We start from the raw sequence: 17,990 nt of genomic DNA, 5'->3' as shown, positions 1-17,990 counted from the left end.
TTCCACTTGCATTTCACTTGTGCTGGCGTTCAGGAACGAGCCCACATTTAAAGCACATTTTACACACCCGGGCTGTGAGACGTGTGTGGCCTGCATGAGGGCTGCCACCAGACAGCAGCTCCACAACCTCTTCCCCACCATCAGGGTGGATAAACAGCTTTGCAGTAAAGCAGCTCCAATTCAACAGAGGCAAGCAGACAGTGTTAACAGCCATCTATCAATCTGTTTTTTGTTAAAATTACCTCTCCAGAAGAAGAAAAATAAGTTATTCTGGCTCTGATTGAAGAGTAAGGAGATGTAGAGCTCTGGTAGGTGCTGCAAAGATCAAGAGGGGGGAAAAAACAGCCCTAACTTCATCTGAAGCATCACTTCCCTACTGAGCTGTACACACCACAGCAAAATGTGGGGGGAAAAAATTAGGAAATGAGATAAAATCAACTGACCCAACATGGTTTCACAGAATCACAGGGCTTGCTCTTGGCTTTTCTCAAAACACAAGGCAGAGAGTGTGATGAAGCACAAGTGATACAGCAATGAGCTCTTCCTGGACCCGTTACACGTTTCTTCCTTGCACTGCTGTGGCCATGCTGTGACCTACCACCAGCCCCTAAAGCCTTGCAGTGGTTTCATGAGCCCTCTGCAATACCCACCGTGCATTTCCATGCCCCTAGAAAGATTCACCTGAATGCTGGAGAGGAAAAGCAGTCTGAGGAAGGCAAACGCACATCACACCAAGGTCTCACACCCAGCACGGAGGACTCTCTCACCTTTTTGTGAGCTATCAGGAGGCAGTTGGAATGCTCGTGCTCACAGGCGATGCCGTAGTCCGGGAGGAGCTGGGCCAGCTCCTGGACAAAGTGCACAACCTCCTCGTGCCAGGGGATGTTGGCCATGGTGAGGCTGCTGGCCGAGCTGTCGCCGCAGTACGTCACCCCCTGGGGAGAAACAAGAGGACAGTCAGCGGCGGCTCAGTGCTTCAAGGTCAGGTCTGTTTTGCCTTCCTTCGTGGAAAAGAACGTAGATTCAGGGATGGCCTCAAACCTGGCTGTCCCTTGGTGTACTGGGAGCAGCGTGCTCAGCCTTCGCCAGCAGTGGTGCCATGAGATAAGACCCAAAGAAGTGCAACCTGGGCTGTGTGCTTCTACAGCTGATAGAAGGGCACAAAGCGCTCAACGTTCCTTACTTGTTTGGACCTGGAGATCACAAGGTTCTTCCCAACTACTCACCTTTTTGTAGACAGAATAGGATCCTCCCACCTTTCTGTAAGGAAGGCATTAGAAAAATCATTGTTCCTCCATGTGCCCAAGGGCAGAGCTCTATGGGGCAGCAAAGCCAGAGCTGGCAGAGATGTGGCTTAGTGGGAGAAAGGAGCAGCTTGAGCCAGGAGCATGAAGATGCCCTTCTTTCCAAAGCAAGCAAGGAAAAGACATCTGCAAGCAGAAGTTGGAAGCCTGAGCAGACAAAGTTGCTGCTAACTTTGGGCTCTTCACTTTGAGATCTGCTGTTATTTCAATTCGGAGATCTGACCACTTGAATGTCCTCAACCACTGATTTAAATCTTAGTTGTGCCCTCAATTTCACTTCTGCTTTACTCCATCTCTAATTGCATTAGTGAAATTCTCCTACATTAGCTCAGCAGTGCACAGCTTGCTGAAGTGTGGTTTCTCTTATTTCTGCCATTCCTGATACAATGAGGCTGAGGGGCACAGCACAAGTCACAAGCTCATTAGGAAGCCTAGCTCTGCTTCCAGACAGAAGCCCAGGTCCCCTGAACTCACCACCTCCACTCCCTGCCTCTGCTGTTTTATTCCAAGCACAAAATCCCATCAAGCACGGGTCTTTACAACAGAGCACACACAATTTTATGGATGACTCTGTTCAGCGTGCTCACGTTTTCCCTCTGCAGAACACTTCCACCTCCCTGCGTGGCATCTGTGCCCATGTCACGTTTACGGCACCTGCTCCCAGGACCTCATTCAGCACCGTTAAAGTCAAACATGCCACATCCAGCAATAAACACAGACAGATCCTTTGCAAACACAACTGGAGCAAGGTGAGCCACGCTGCAGGGCAGACGCTTAAAGAGAGTTACAAAGAAACAGATTCACGCTGATTAGGAACTGTACAAGTTTTAGAAGCAATTACTTTCTCCCTTACATTCACAATGCCCTCCTCTATCAATCAACCCAAGCAGGGGATATCAAAGCTGTGCCGTAACTCAGGGCTGAGGGAGGAGCAGGCTGGCTGTGCACAACAGCAGACAAGTCAGAGGAGCATTGCATAGGGAAGCACATTCATTTTTTGAGCCCGGCTCTAAAAGTGTGAAAAAGACTTTAAGTGCTCTCTTATGCGAGCAGCAACTGATGGGATATGTACCTGCAAGGTTCAGCTCCATACAGCAGCCTTGTCCCGCGCTCGTTGTGCAGACGATGATTGGAGCAGCACAAAAAACGGCTGACTTACAGAGGGGGAAGATTCTGAGGAAGCTACAACATGACTCATTCTTTTAATAAACTTCAAAAGATATCACTTACAAGGAAAGAAAGCGCAGTGGCAAATGGAATAACGGAGTGCTTGGGTGGCTGATTAATGCCTGTGCACAAATCAATGAAAATCAGCTTAGCAGCGCGCCGAATGAAAGCATGTCAGCTTTCAACTTCCCCAACTTCTTAAAACTTGAGTTAATTAAGAGCACTGATACCACTTAAGGGATGCAAACAGTTTGATTAGGGCGGTTATATTTGTCAGTAATACACGGAGACAGTTCTTAAGACCTCAAATATTAAAAAGGGAACCATTCCCTTGTACAGCCCCACGCTTATGCCAAATTCCCTGCGGTAGAAACATCAGCGATGCTGCCTCTTCATTATTCCTTAATGCTGCTCTTCAGCATCTTTGCAATGTTTTGGACAAACGCCTGCAAATGCAGAGGCCTTTGGAAAGCATTCAGACGTTCCTGGTTACGTTGGTGGGAATGCACAGCACCATGCACTGCTCCTGTAACAGAACAAGGAGTGCACGACGCCGCCAAGCAGCCTTCCCAACTGAACTGCTGACTGAGGGAATGCAGTATTATTATTATTATTATTACTTTTTTTTTTTTTTTTTACTACTCCAAGCACACAAATTATACATGTGCTCAATTGATGCTTCCGTGAATTAACAGCAACAGAGTGTTGGCTGAGTGCCCCTGGACTGCAGAGCTCCAGGAGCAGGGCAGCCCTGCCCCGAGACGAACATAAAAGGCCTCAAATGAGATGTTGATAGATCCTACACCCTGCAATAAAAATGCTTACGATTCGAGCATCAGCACTGTCCAAATTACATACACAAGCTCTCATGCATGTCTGCTCCTTGCTGGAACGGATTTGGCCTCGTTGGCTGCTCTTTGTTTTTAATAGTCACTTTCAAGCTGATGTAACAAAGGACGTTTGTTTGTTTGTGTCAGTTAGATCTGAAGAGCAGGGATGGCAATGGTTGGTTCTGCCATGTTACCCCAACATTTAGCACCAGCCCTCCAGACACACTGCACGTCCACAGCAGCAGCCCACAGATCTGCACTGACTTCCTTCAGGCCCAAGGAGCGCCGTGCAGAAGCTGAGCTCTGAAATGCTGGATGAAAACTCTCCTCACCAGCCCTCACCACGCATTCTGCTTCCTATTTACTTTGGCTGCTAACCTTTATTTAAGCATGAGAGCCACCTACTGAAGACTGGATTTGCACCACGCTTGTCTTCACACCTGGGCTCCAGAATTTCCTCCTCAATTTCAGAAAAGCCTTTCTAATAAAATGCAGGCTGGCCTGAAGATTGGCTTTTCAATGGAACAACGTGGCAGCTTCACTTCCACAGTTGAGATTTAATCACTCACCTGTGTTAGCAATGAAGCTTGTTATCAGGCCTTGCTAGGTGCTCCAGGCACGAAAAGCACACTGCTGCCAAGCCAAACTCCTCACACACGTCTGTTAGCAACTTCTAGCTGAATCAGCAGAAACAGCAAGCTGGCTGCCTGCCTCTCTCACCCAGCTGTTAATAATTAAAGCACCAGAGGCTGCTCAGCACCTACCAAAAGCAGCCCCGTGCCTCCTGCCCCAAACGCGGCGTAAGGATACTTGCAGACCTATAGCTTGCAGCTTGGGGAGAATGCCATGCATGTCATGCTGGGTTGTTTTCTTTCCCAAGATGTAATACATAGTTTGGACTTGTTTTATAGCAAGCATGAGGGCAGGTGATTTTAACTTTAACATCTAAACAGTCTAGAATGTCACCAAAGCTCTGAGCAGCTCCTTGACAGGTGGGGCAATCGCCTACTGGCGCATGTAATTAAGAACTCATTAAAGCAGAGCTCACTTTCCTCGTTATTTTAAGCACTTAAGTCATCTTTACTGTTTAAGATGACAAGAGTGAGCAGGCTGGGAGAGAGCTGTCCCTCTGGTCCTTCCTCTCATACTGGGTCATTTGAATTTCACAGCAAAGCCTCAGATGCCAAGAGCTGGAGCTGCAGCCCACAGCCTCAATCCTAGCCCTGCAGGACGTGAGCACAGCCACAGGTGCTTTCAGGCAGCTGAATGCTGAGGGCAGGAAGGCTGAAGAAGTTCTGCGTGGTGCCACAAATCCCTTCTGCCCTGCCCGAGCACCACAGCACAAGCAGCCCTTGAAGAGAGGACAAACCAGGCAGGCTCTTGCATTTCCCTTCTGAATACTTCTTCTGCTTTGGTTTAAGAAAGCAGGTGGTAACATCCTGTGTGTTAACCAAAGCCTCCGGCTTTTAGGACAAAATGAGTGTTCTATGATGCTTGCTATTGTGAAAAGGTGAGTTGCACTCTCTGGCTCCTAAAAACAGCCATAAACCTTGCTTAACTGCAATAACAATGGCATGGCATTAAAACAGACTAAAACACTAAATAAAATCGATGTGTATTTAATAACCACAACAGATTCTTCTTCCCTTGGGTTCTGCACACCAGCAATCACTGCTGACTTCTATTGGCTTAAGTAAGAGAATAGGGTCCTGCAGAGTTCCGCTGCTGTAAGATACTCATGTAAATGAGAACAAGTATTAAGCCCTGCAAGAATCTAAATCTCTACCCACTCCACCTCATGAGCCTCTCTGGAGCAACAGGAGATTAGCTACATTCATTTTAAATGAATGTCATTTATCTCAAGTTTTTAACCAGGAAATCCCACAGAGATGAGCCTCGTCTTCTGGCAGATGTTTCACAGGATCTTGCAGTGTTTGTTGTTTATTTGCTTCAAGCAGGACCTGGGCTTTGCCTTCTTCACCTATCTCACTGGGGTGGTGGTGAAGAAACAAAACAGGTCCTAATCACACACCATTCAGATTCATTAACACTTGGCTCCTGCATGACAGCATCCCATACGCAAGCCTGGGAGTGGCATCAATATCAGCTCTGTTTAAACACAGCTCAGCATCAAGTGAATTCCCCGGTCCAGAAAGCCACCAAAAACATTCCTGATGTTTTCAAGAGATGATTTGCCACCAAAAGCTTGGAGAGGGAAGGCAGGCTCCCTCCCCACCACCCCCAGCCTAAGCACGGAGGCTAGCAGAGACAAGGGAAATGTGTGCAGCATCCTTTGGAAAGGCTTTACCCTGAGTTCTGTGTGTGGCTGAGCTGCTGGGATTTCCAAGTCAGAAGACTTTCATCGTGCCACCTGCAGAGGGTGCATGGCCACGGCACAACACCTGGCCAGGTGAGGAGGAAGAAACTGAGGCACGAGGGTCACACAGGAGGACAAAGCATGAGCTGGCCAAGGTCAGCATCCTGCCAGACCCAGGGCTGGGAGAGGCTGGTCCTGCAGCATTGACAGAGCCTCCATTTAGATCCAAGCAGGGGAACACCTCCGACCACCTCGAGGGGCTTCTTCCTCACCTACTTCCTACAGTCCTGGTGTGGTTCTGCTAGGAAAGGCTTGCAGAGAATGCTGATCTCTCCACTGCTGTCAGGCAGAGGGAACTGCAGCCCTGCAGGCAGATGTTTGCCCTGGAGAGCGTTTTGGGGAGCCTGCACTCCAACACTGATTAACTTACACCTGTTTCATTTGACTAATTAAAGTCTCTACACACGACAGAGAATGGAAGCAACACATACAGCCTCCCCTCCTCTCTGCCCTCCTTGGTGCAGTGAGACAGGGAACACACATGGGCTGGGAGGGTCCCACAGCAGCAGTTCTGCTGATAGGTTTTATTTAAGGAACATAAACCAGTCTGATAGGCATCATAAAGCTGCTTTTTTTGTCCCAAAGTGCACTCAACATCTTACTCTGTATTAAGCCTTCAACTTCAGCAGCACGCTCAAGAAGAACGCTCCATCCCAGTAAGATCAAAAAGCTTTGGGTTTTGTTTCATAAGGAAGTTGCTGCCAACTCCAGATACTTCTTGAAAGCAGCATTTAATAAAGGTTTCAAAAAAAGGGGAAGAGAAAAAGGGAAGAGAAAAAAGGATGGAAGCAATGGAGATGAACACAGGCAGAGCAAGGTAGATGTGCAGGTCTGCAGGGGAGCTGCTGGAAGGAAACACTGGTAATGATTCTTTGCACAATGCACTGTGATTTGTCTTTTCTATGTTCTCTATATATTAAATTGATTAATCCCAAGATAAAACACCTCCTGCCCTCCTGTATCTCATGTGCTGCTGTTAGCAGCTCCTCCAGGCCCCAGGGCAGTATTTCTTCCTGTTTCACACTGCCTGATCAATTCCACGTCATCCAGGCAGACATTATCACCTTACCCCCCAGCAGAATTTGAGACCAGGATGGGAAGAATAATACCACAAACTATCAGCTTGTCCCCGAGTATTTTGCTTATAATGCTGGTTGATATAAAAGAAGCAAGTCTAAAACTATTTATCTCTCTCTGCTTTTGTGAGGAATACAAAAAAGACCTGGGGTTATGGTTCTGTTGGGCAGAAATTGATGCCTGCTGCTACGAGGCTGGTAGTGCAGAACACCAAGGACTACAGCAAATACACACATAACGTATTGGAAACCTGTCTGCCTCGTGTTAAAAGCAAGAGATAAGCTCCCTGCACCTCAGAGAAGAGCCGTGTTTGATCATGTAACGCTGACTCTGTGTGTGGGAAAACAGGGAGGAGAAAGGGAAAATACTGATGGCAAAAGCAGCTCCACGCAGCTCACCTTGACCTCGATGAAGTCTGGCTTTCCGAGGGACACCAGGTCAGCGTAGGCTTTGAGCTCATCCACATTCCAAGCTTTCACCAACGTCAGCCTATAGACCGTGCGCTGTTGCTGGAAAATGAAAAAATGGAAAAGGAAATTACACCAGCAGCATTGACACAGGGATGATGATCCCATCTCCCACACTGCTTCTAAGAGGAAAAAAGAACCCATTTGTTTATTCCAAGCAGGCAGAGGATAAAACAGAGCAGGCCCAGACCCGGAGCCACCTAACTTGTTGTCTGAAGGAGGCAGCTGTGAGCCAGGCACCTTCTGCTCTGCGGAGCCTCATCTTCTCTCTATAAAAACCAGGCACTTCATTTCCACGGGAGCTTTTGCTTAATGGGAAAATAACCAGGAGGTTTCTCTTTGATTTGCTTCCGCAGGCATAAAATCTTCCCATGAGCTGCTCTGCAGCTGTTTTCTCTCCTCCAGCTGGATCGCCTGGCTTGGTCACTGCTGAGAACGCTGAGAGCATTGCCTGATAACTCTTCCAGCACATTAGGTACAACACAGCAGAGAAAAGACTCTCCTGTGGTTGGTCATGCAGAATTTTATCGGAAGCACAAAGCAACCACTGAAAATCCCAACCAGGAAGCACTGGCAATGCCCTGTGCTTATGATTTGCTGTCAAAAAAAGTGCAGAGCACAGCACCAGGAACAAACACAGCACAAAGAGTGCTGGCGGCTATGGGAGCAGCACCACCCCTGTGCAGAGCCAGGTGGGCACCACCGCCACTGCTTACCACACCAACGTGTCCTCAAACTGCCTGGTTTATCCCCATGCACAGCTCCAGACAGCACCCCGAGAACTTTTCCTTGGAGTTATTCCTTGAATCTAAGAGATTCCTTCAATTAAGGGATCGAATTAAGAGACTCAGGTGCCAGGGTGAAGTTCCTCACAGAGCGGTGAGGTGCTGGAACAGGCTGCCCAGAGAGGTTGTGGATGCTCCATCCCTGGAGATGTTCAAGACCAGGTTGGATGGGCCCTGGAAAACCTGATCTAGTGTGAGACCTGGAGGTTGGTGGCCCTACCTTTGGCAGGGGGTTGGAATTTGATGATCTTTGGGGCTCCTTCCAACCCAAGCCCTTCTATGATTCCATGCATCCATTCCTTGAATTAAGAGATTCTCCCTTACCTATTGCCTGTAAGGTGCCTGTGACACAAGGTTGCCCCAAGCCAACAACCAGCTGGGGTAAGCATGCACACTATTCAGCTTATTCCATTATTTTTTTCCAACAGAGAATAATGAGACCATAAGGACACCCGCTATCAAACAGCTTCTCATCACAAAACATCAAATCTTTACTTGCTTGCAGCATCCCACATGCCAGGAGCAAATCCCAGGCACTGAGCTCAAGGCTCTGTTAAAAACACACCCCAACACCCCTCCCCAAATCAAGTGCACATTTCCCACCGCCTGCCTCAAATCCAGCCCTGTTCTACTTCTCATCATGCCCCTGGTCTGTGAGCAACCTGAGAATAGCAAAGGACAAATCCTTTGGCTGTTGGGCACAGAGAGCTCCCAATGCACCCACTGCCCACAGCCCAACGTCCTCAAGCACCAGGAGACAAACAAAGATTCCTGAAAGGATCCAATGATGTTTTGAGAAAAATAATTTTGTAATGCAGTGTCTTTAATGTAAGTCTATGGAAGAGTGGCTTTAATAAAAGAACTACTGAGAGAATGATTACTGAAGGTCAATTACATGAATTGAAACACATAGCCTCTGCTTTACACGTAGCTTATAAAAACATACCGAGAAATGAGAGGCTGCAAAAATAAATGCATCATTTACCATCTAACAAGGAAAGAAGAAACCAGAGGGAAAATATTTAACAAGAGAACAACTGATACATGCAGGCCCATCAATTGCCTGATATGATTAGGCACCCAATTAGTCGAGAAATGTCTCCCCAAAGGTCAGCTCTCACTGGTAAACAAAGGCAGGCAGCAATAAACAGAGTCCCACCCCAGCAGCAGCCTTCAGAGCCCACCGACAGACCCAGCCAGCATGGCCAGCCCCAAGGATTGCATCCCACTGCAGTCCAACACAGCGCATCACCTTCCAGCCAGTTATTTCAGTAGTGGGTCACCCATAGGACACGAGGCCCCAAGTTGTGCCAGACGATCAGGTTGGATATTGAGAAGAATTTATTCTCTGAAAAAGGGGTGCTGCAGTGGCACAGCTGCCCAGGTGATGGTCACCATCCCCGAGGTGTTCCAAAGCCACGGAGATGCGGCACTGAGAGATGTGCTTATGGGCATGGTGGCATAGGCTGGGGTTGGACTTATCTCAGAGGACTTTTCCAACCTTAATGATTCTATCTGGGGCTAATATTAAGAGCAGATTCCCAGATGCCTGAGTTGGGTATGGAAAGAGAAACTTGACAAGAAGCAACTGGGGCAAATCCCTCCTGCTAAAGTAGAAGAGGAGTGAGTGTGACTGTGCTGCATCATGGTGGGAGAAATAACAGGATGACAGAAAGCCCTACTGACAGGGAGCAAAGAAACACCGGCAATCTTTGGTGGGAGGTGGGGCAAAGTGTTACGAATCTGCTTGATCTCGGTGTAGCTGACACTCCTTATTGGGTGAACGTGAAGACAACATACAGGCAATGGGATGCTGGAGACAGGCCCAGGCAGAAACTGGTCTCAAGGGCTGGAATTAAGCAGAAAGACTGTTATCAATATACCTATGGGTAGCTCCAGCAGATTAATGACACTGTCACCCCCCTGTCTCTGCAGGCATGGCAATGTGCCAACAGCACCCACAGCCTATAGGTGACCCCCCTGGGGCACTGCCTGTAGCTCAGGAGCGAGCTGCTCACATCCCCTGTCAGAGAAGAACAGAAGCAATGCATCTTAAAAATAAATAACCACAAGGCTTTTCTACTCAAGCATGCGTGAAATCAGCTTGCAGATTAACAAACACGGTTGTTAAAAAAGAAACAAATGCACTTGGTTCTTATCAGGCAATCCTGCACTTAAGGCTGTCAGTGGGACCTTCTGGCATAAAGGCTTGTCAAAAGAACCACAGAATTAAAGAATAACACCCCAAGTTGGATGGGCACACAAAGATCATTGAATCCAACCCCTGGTCTCAACACCACCACCCAAAACACAAACCCTGTGTGTGAGAGCATTGCCCAACCAGTCCTTGAGCTCCAGCAACTCAGTGCCACGGTCCTCCAGATCTTTCCCCATCTCCATAGTTCTCCTCTGGATACTCTCTAATAGTTTAATGCCCTTTCCATACCGACAGAAACACCAGATCAGAAGGACTGAGGGGCTAATGCTGCAAAATAATCCCTACAAACACACAGTGCTGTTTTATTAATAGATTATTTGTATTTGGTTGTACAGTAGGGCCCCAGGAGATCCTCCTAAGCACTAAAATCAAGAAATAAGAGCTTAAACCCAGAGAATTTAATGATCTAAAACACCGGGATATAAAAACAGACTGTGATGCTTTCTGCCCCATGTTTCCAGGAAAAATAACCTGGATTCACTTTAGAATAACACGTGTGTAAAAGAAAGCTAATACAGCAACAAACCTCGGGAACATGGAGCCCAACACATGGATGGCCAAGCGCTGGAGCAGGGCAGGGGGTGGCAAAGGAAAGGGGATGGAAGAGGAAATGAGATGTGCTTGTAAGGAAATACCTGGTGCAAGAGGACCCTTCCAAGAGCAAGGGAAAGGGACGATGGGCACAAGCTGAAGGACAGCAAACTGCATCACTGCCAGGACAGTGCAACAACAGGTTCTTGCAAAGTCTCTTGTGGGGTGAGGAGCAAGGGCAGCACCTTCCCAGTGAGCAATTCAGTGCTTCAGAGAATGCTCCCTATGGTCAGGCACAGGCTGCACAACAAAAGGGTTTGGGGTGGCAATGGGAAGCACACACTGTGTCTGAGCAGCCTGAGTACAGCAGGAGCCCTACTGTCCTTCCTGCAGGCTGCAGCCAAGGGGAGGGCAGACAACCAGCGAAGAACCAGGAGCACAGGGAAAGGAGCAGCCAGGTGTGCTAAAGCAAAGCCGTTCAGGGCTGGGGAAGTCAGAATTAACTTGCAGAAGGGAATACAATAAAATCTGGGAGTGCATCACAGCAGCAGCATCCTGCTGCTCTGAGCCATTACACTAATCCAGCTGTGCAAATTGGGAGCCATCCATCAGCAATTTTCAGCCTTTTCCTGGTGGAGATCGTGGCTGAAGAGCGTGCTCTACAAAAAGCTGATCTGTGAAAGGGAACATCCAAGTAACGGGCTATTAACATGATTATTTTTGCAGTTAGGAACCTAATGAAGCTGCAGACCCCCTGCAAGGCAAGGCACTGGACTCTGCTGTGCAGGATCTCCTCCTCTGTCTCTACAAGGAGCACAGCAAGGCCACTGCAAGCAGAGCATGGGGCATTTAGTGCCCAGCCTGGAAAGAAGGAAGGGATGCCATCCAGGGAGCCCCAAGCCTGCCCAGGTCCATGTGAAGCAGAAGAGCTCAACAAAGCCAAGCACACAGTGCTGCCCTTGGGTCAGGCAATGCCAGCTATGAATACAGACTGCAAGAACTCCTTGAGGGAGCCCTTGGAGAAGGACTTGGAGCCCCAGATAAAGGAAAGACTCAGCAATTATACACAAATAGCCTTCACCTTCCCAGACCTCTGCTACGATTATCACAGCAAAATTCTCTAAAATACAGCAGTGCTGGATTATAGGTTGGTCCATCAAAGGCCCCTTAATAGAGATTACTGACTAAGAAATATCTTCAGACAAGGAAAACGTGGAGCACATCTTTGGTATGACTGGCTGCCCTTCCCCACGTCTTTCACTTTCCTCATTCTTTGGAGGACACACAGCAGCACACTGAGCCGGGGCACCACTACTCCTCAGTGCATTCTAAAGTGATGTAGCAATGGTCATGCTTATATAACAAGGCCCAAAAAGGACCAGCTTGGCCTTCTGTGCCATAATGAACACCTCAGACAGAGGAATGAAGAACCAACCTGGTGAAAAGCAGGATTTGCCCTGCAGGCAGCTCTTAGTGCCTTCTTCCCAAACTACCCTACAAAGCACTGCATCTCTTGCATACCAAAACGGGGCACAAGGAACAAATAAACGAACAGAGCTGTGGGGGAAGGATACTTACTGTAACAAACTAGTTCTTCTTTAACTGGTTCTAAAGTCCAAAATCTTTTGTTTCATGCCCTGGTCCCTGTAGCACCTGTTGCCTGGACTCAAAGCAGTGCTGGGGCCAGCAGACTGACGTGGCTCTTTTCTCCATCCTGCCCAGGGCAGTCAAGACTGAGTTGAAGCCTCTGAGACTGAGGCGGTTCCCTTTTCCTTTGAAACCAATCTAAAATGCTCCTAGTCTTAAAAGCATTGTCTGTACGCACAGATTTTCCCTCTGGCCAAATCTCAAAGCCAAACCACCCAGCACAGCTCAGCCAGAGCCCACAAGGTGATGCCACTCCTGGCCTCCACTGTCCCAGAATATGTTAATAAAGGTTTTGCATGTCAGCTTGACAAAGTGCTCCCGTCTTGCTTCAATAACCAAGAGAGATATGGGCTTTTTTTTTTTTCTTTCCCCAAATCGTTTCTTTTTAATTCCCTTTTCAACATTCATTTTCTCATAGATCGAGTAACATTATTCTTCATAAACCATCTGAGATCCAGGCTGGGGGAGAGGGAGAGGTGAGCATGCTGGCATGCTACAAAGATGGATACTTCGTGTGCTGGGCAGGGAGGTGGCAGCGGCAGGATTTGGCCCTAAGGGACAGCAGGAGGTGAGCAAGCACCGGTGGTGCAGTGGAATCGTGCAAGATTACAATTCTTACAACGCTGGTTTCCAGGGAGGTGATGGTTCCAGAACTGTGGGGACATTGTGGGCAGTGGTTGGGGTTGGACTTGGGATCTTAGTGGTCATTCCCAACCTCAGTGATCTGATGATTCAACAAGACCCTTACCTCAGCTCACAGCCACCTGAACGTGCTCTTAATGGCACAGCTTAACACTCTCCTACTGTTTGGAAATTAATACAAAACCCCAATTTTGGTTTAGAATCCCTAGTTTACAGCCAGATATCCAGAACACTCAGACACCTCCCTCTGATACAGATGAATTGCTAGCAATAGACTCCAGACTTTACATTCAAACACCCACCAGAATAAATCCATATTTTGCAGCTAAAGACACACAAGCAGCAAAACCAATATTGCTAATAGGAACGCTGCTTCTCCTAACTGCAAAAAGCAGTCTTAGAGGAAAAAGAAACTGTGGTGCAGACTCCAAACAAAAACTGCTCTTTCCCTCACCCAGCTTCACAGATCCTTAGCAGGTATCAGAAGATAAAGCCACTTCAAAAGCCAGCTTCAGTTTCATTAATATTTTTACATCCTCCAATTGAAGCCTCAACTTCAAGCTGACTTCCCACCACGTTTTCAGAGCTCCCCAGCTGGCAAGGAGCAGCAAACAGCCCAACAGCTAACAGCACGTGCCGCCCCACAGCGGGACCAGCCATCCCACAGCCACTTGCTTTGCCTCCTGTGCTCAGGTTATGCAACGCCTTGCTAGGCAGGCATGTCCTGAATAAAGATATCAAAGCAATTTTCACACTTGGAAATTACTTGTCGCAGGGATGTGATCAGAAAAAAAAAAAAAAAAAGATCCCTGCAGCCAAGCATCTCTTCACCACATTCAGCAACACCCATCTTCATGCATAAAACCCGTGAAGGATGAAAGATCCAAAGCGCAGCAAAGGGAAGGGTGAAATGGCAGCACGCCCCAGATCCCACAGCTCTCCAAAGCCTTCCTGTTCAGCCTGGGGATACTGCAGGTTCAGAGAGCCTGTGAGGCACGTTCTGCCTCGCCTGGCCCACTGTGCTCTGGGAGAGCATCAGCAGGAAGAGACTCAGTACCCTTGCAACGATGGCAGATTAATCTGTTACGTTTTTGACAACCAGGACCCTCCCCTAAAATGAAGGGCTCGCCCCTTCGCTCGGGCTCATCCATCACAGCCCCCAGCCCTGAGCACTGCAATGAGAGGCATCCTCCTAAAGTCACATGCAAGCACCTGTGAGCTTTCTGCCGGGCAGATTTGCACAGCAGAGGGTTTTTTTTTCCTTCAAAGATTAACTCAGCTCAGAGCACAGAAGTTTTCAGCTTCCTTTCTTCAGGCTAATACCATCATTAAAGTGAAGAAGTTGAATAGTTTGTGCTGCGTAGGTATCTACTAAGACATACATTGTTGAGCATTTGCTATTAATACAGCAGTTTAAAGCAAGCCAAGGCTTTGTCTTCATTGCTAAAAAAGGCGCGTTTTACCATGGGATAATTAGTGCATGAGCTACTCTGCTGTAAAACCAGAGCAAAGCTCAGAATTCAACTTTGCTGCTCAAAAAAAAAGAGTGCTCCACAGCAGCACCCACCTGGGCCCAGCACTGCTGCCCTGCATCTCCTTGCCCAAACTTCCCCAACACGACAGCTGTATGGAAACTGCTCTGAAATGCTGTACCTAACAGACACCGCATCCTTCATACTGCGCTACAGCCCTGAAAATAAAAGCTCAAAAAGCTTCTGTCAGCAATACGCATTTCCCCCTTACCTTTCTGAAGGAGCACCTTAAGTCATGCTGCTCTCCATATTATTCTTCCTGTACTTGCCATCTATTGCCTGTAATCTACTTTATTGCTTCGTACCTCGGCGGTAATTTCCCAGTTTTAGTTTAAAATCTCTGCAAATAAAGCCATGCACAGTAACATGCACATGCACAGTAACAGCTTTGTTCTGAGACCTGAGAATGTTTCAGAGTAAATCAGAAACCATGACTGCCTCTTATCCATCTTTTAATACACTTACCCTTGTAAATCACCAGTGACAATATTGCTGCGATTAATTATTGCTTTTTATTCTATCTAGAGCAGTTTCAAGGAGCTACGTAAGATTTATACCCAAGAAAAAATGCAGCACAGCGTAACTTCAAATCAGCATCAGAACAGAGCAAAGCTCGGTGCTGCTCTGTGCAGGATGGTCCCAGCCAGGCTTTGAGCATCGCCCCTAAACACAGCTGCAGTGCTGGGGGTTGTGAGAAGGGTGATACTAAAATAGGCTACAGGCAAGGAGAAGAGGCAAGAAACTGGCTTTGCACAGCAACGTGCACAGTATCTTAACAGAGAGAACTTCAGGAAAAAGCCTGGATGGCACTGATGTGCATAAAGTAAGTGAGGGGGAAGAGCAGTTTAAAAAGAGGCCAACTTCAGCCCAAATGCTTCTGGCTAAAGGAGGTACTGAACATTCACCAGCACGTGGATCCAATGGAGGAACCCAATCTCCCCATGGCAGCTGCCAGGTGCTCCATACTTTTAATCCACGCCAGCAGCTATTTATACACCCAGACAGATATTCAGATGCTTCATTATGGACCTCTGTGGTGTGAGAGCCAGGAAAACAACATCCCCTGACATTTTGCAGGGCTCCAACAGAGCAGACCTCAAAATGAGTGCTTTATGCTCAGCAATGGGGGATGTGGGCAAGGAGGACAAACTGCATCCTAACAGATCCCATCGCAACAATGGTTTGAGTTGGCAGGTGCAGGATAACGAAAGCTGGAGGACATCGTGGCTGGAAAGTGAAGAGAGAATTCATGACGTGGACATTGGCTATCTCAAAACAACAAACCAGCAATGCAACTTGGAGGAGCGATGAGAGCAGAGATTCATCTGCCATAAAACAGCAAGGATCCCACGAAAACCACTCTCACTGTCTGTGAAGCAAAGGATTAAATTCTGGGGGAGAGATTGTCCAAATAAACTGAAAATAAAAGTGAAAGCCTCACCACAATTTGCTGGAGATTCTGCCCACTCCATTGAACAGATAACACAAATGAGGAGCCTGAAGAACTGCTCTTACTGGGGGAGCATCCTTTGCAAGAAAGAAATCTTGTACAGCCTTAACTCGGGGGTCTACAACCTAAACTAATGAATGTAATGCAAAGGTAAGCAGGCCCTCAGCATGTCAGCTGCCTGTTCCATTAGAACTCTTTCCTATTAGCAGGAGATGGGGCTGATAGTGCTCCTGCCTGGTGCTGGGGCACAGTAGAGCCAGAAGAGACAAGAGGATCACTCCAGGAAAAACTGTGGAATGTAGCCACTGCAGAGCAGATGGTGCTACATGAACTCTTCAATCCCAGCCCTCCCCATTTCCACCCCCGATGAAGCTGCTCCAGGCTCACAGCTGGCATCATGGCACTCACCACCAAGCCTGCAACCGGCAGGGCAGGCACCCTTCCTACTTGCAAAGGGGGCTGTCACTGCTGCTCTGTGCAGCACCTCAGTGCCTCTGCCACCAGGTACATGTGCATGAGGCATCACACAGAGCTCTTGTGTGCCTCCGTGCGTTGCTCTGCTGCCCCCAGTTCACCTGGAACGCAGCACGGCTACACACAGCTGCACATCAGCTGTCCTCACACAGCTGCACCAAAAGCAGCACATGGAAATGCAGAACTTAGAGAAGATTCAGACGGATTTCCTCAGCTGGCAGGAGCTGGGTGGAGAAGAAAGTGAACACTTTATGCAGCAGAAGACATCCAAAGTCACATCAAATCTGCTGCACGGCCCATTCCTGCAGAGCAGAAGGGGAACAGCTAAGTGCACATACCTGCCCAAATGCATGCCTGAGGCACAAAGTACCATCCCTCACCCCCCCGTAAGCACCCTCTCCTCACCTCATCTCTGGTTTTAGAATTAAACAGCTCAGGATGCTTTACAGTACATCTCATAGCAGATCCTCCACCAGACTGATGAGTAGCCAAGAGCTATTCCAGGATAATAACAAAGGGAGACTACTCCCAAATTATTCAGTACAGCAATGGCATCTACTGCAGTATGAAAGTCTGAACTGAAAGGCTCGAGGGAAGCCAAGTTTGCCCATCACAAAGGCCTTTGCTGCATGAGAAATGAGAAATAAATCATCTTTGATTTGCCAATTTGCTTTGACCTTTTACTAATTACCAGCCTTCTGTATTTAAAGATGTACAAGACAATAAATCCCAGAAATTTATCTGAAAGGCACTCCAGCAACTCATAGCAGCTTCAGAAGACTCCGATTCCACGTGATACAATTTCTGCATTTCTTACATTGGCAAAATCTAACAGCACTTTTGTCCAAGGGAAAAAAAAACACAGAACTTGGCTCTCAAGAACACAGCCTGCAATCAACCAGGCTTGGTAGGGGTGATGTCAGCAGCAATGGAATAAGGGATGGGGCACGTGGGTCTGGAGGTCACAGACAGTGACAGTGTCCCACCTACCTGCCAGGATCCTGCCCTAAAAGAGAAGTGGAGGACCCACCATGGCTAACTCCTTTGGAGAGGATTTCTCAGCCCTCCAAAGCAATCCATCCCCCTGGTTGGGTCCACCTTGCTGGGGCTCAGTGCTCCGTTCCCACAGAACCTATTTTCTCATTTGCATCGATTTTACACTCACCCCGAGATGAGAAAACAGATCAGTCTTGCAGTTGCTTTGTCAACTCATCCCTGCTGAAATGTCAAATGAGTGGATTCACTGACCCAAATGAACGCTTCTGATCTCAGTCACCTCGCTGGAACCACTGACATGCCATCAGTCAGAAGAGGAATTCAGCAGCAATGTGTTCAGTAGAATGAAACATTACCCAATGCTCCACACAACCCCAACTCGTGGCATTTGGCCCAGCTACTTCAACCTTATAGGCTGAAAGAAAAAAGTGCTTTAAAATAAACTGCAGATATAACTTTATTTTGTCTAGATGCCACGAGCAGAATTTTATAC

At 47.8% G+C, this 17,990-nt stretch overlaps 1 protein-coding gene across 2 annotated transcripts in view; it reads right to left on the bottom strand.

Moving 5' to 3' along the window:
* The window catches only part of LOC122184633 (S-adenosyl-L-methionine-dependent tRNA 4-demethylwyosine synthase TYW1-like), a 77,168-nt gene that overhangs the window by 8,036 nt on the left and 51,142 nt on the right, over window positions 1-17,990 (bottom strand). Inside the window, exons 14-15 of one of the 2 annotated variants that reach the window (XM_042879757.1) lie at window positions 7,154-7,264; window positions 768-935 (exon numbers count right to left, since the gene is read on the bottom strand). In XM_042879757.1, coding sequence (XP_042735691.1) covers window positions 768-935; window positions 7,154-7,264 — 279 coding nt within the window. Of the gene's footprint in view, window positions 1-767; window positions 936-7,153; window positions 7,265-8,959; window positions 9,857-17,990 lie in introns of those variants that run through there. The other variant, XM_042879758.1, reaches the window with a different exon arrangement.

Source organism: Lagopus leucura, unplaced genomic scaffold (genome assembly GCF_019238085.1).
Source record: "Lagopus leucura isolate 7727_CA_CO unplaced genomic scaffold, USGS_WTPT01 Super-Scaffold_100024, whole genome shotgun sequence".
NCBI classification, from domain to species: Eukaryota; Metazoa; Chordata; class Aves; order Galliformes; family Phasianidae; genus Lagopus; species Lagopus leucura.
This window is presented reverse-complemented; position numbering and strand designations above follow the sequence as displayed.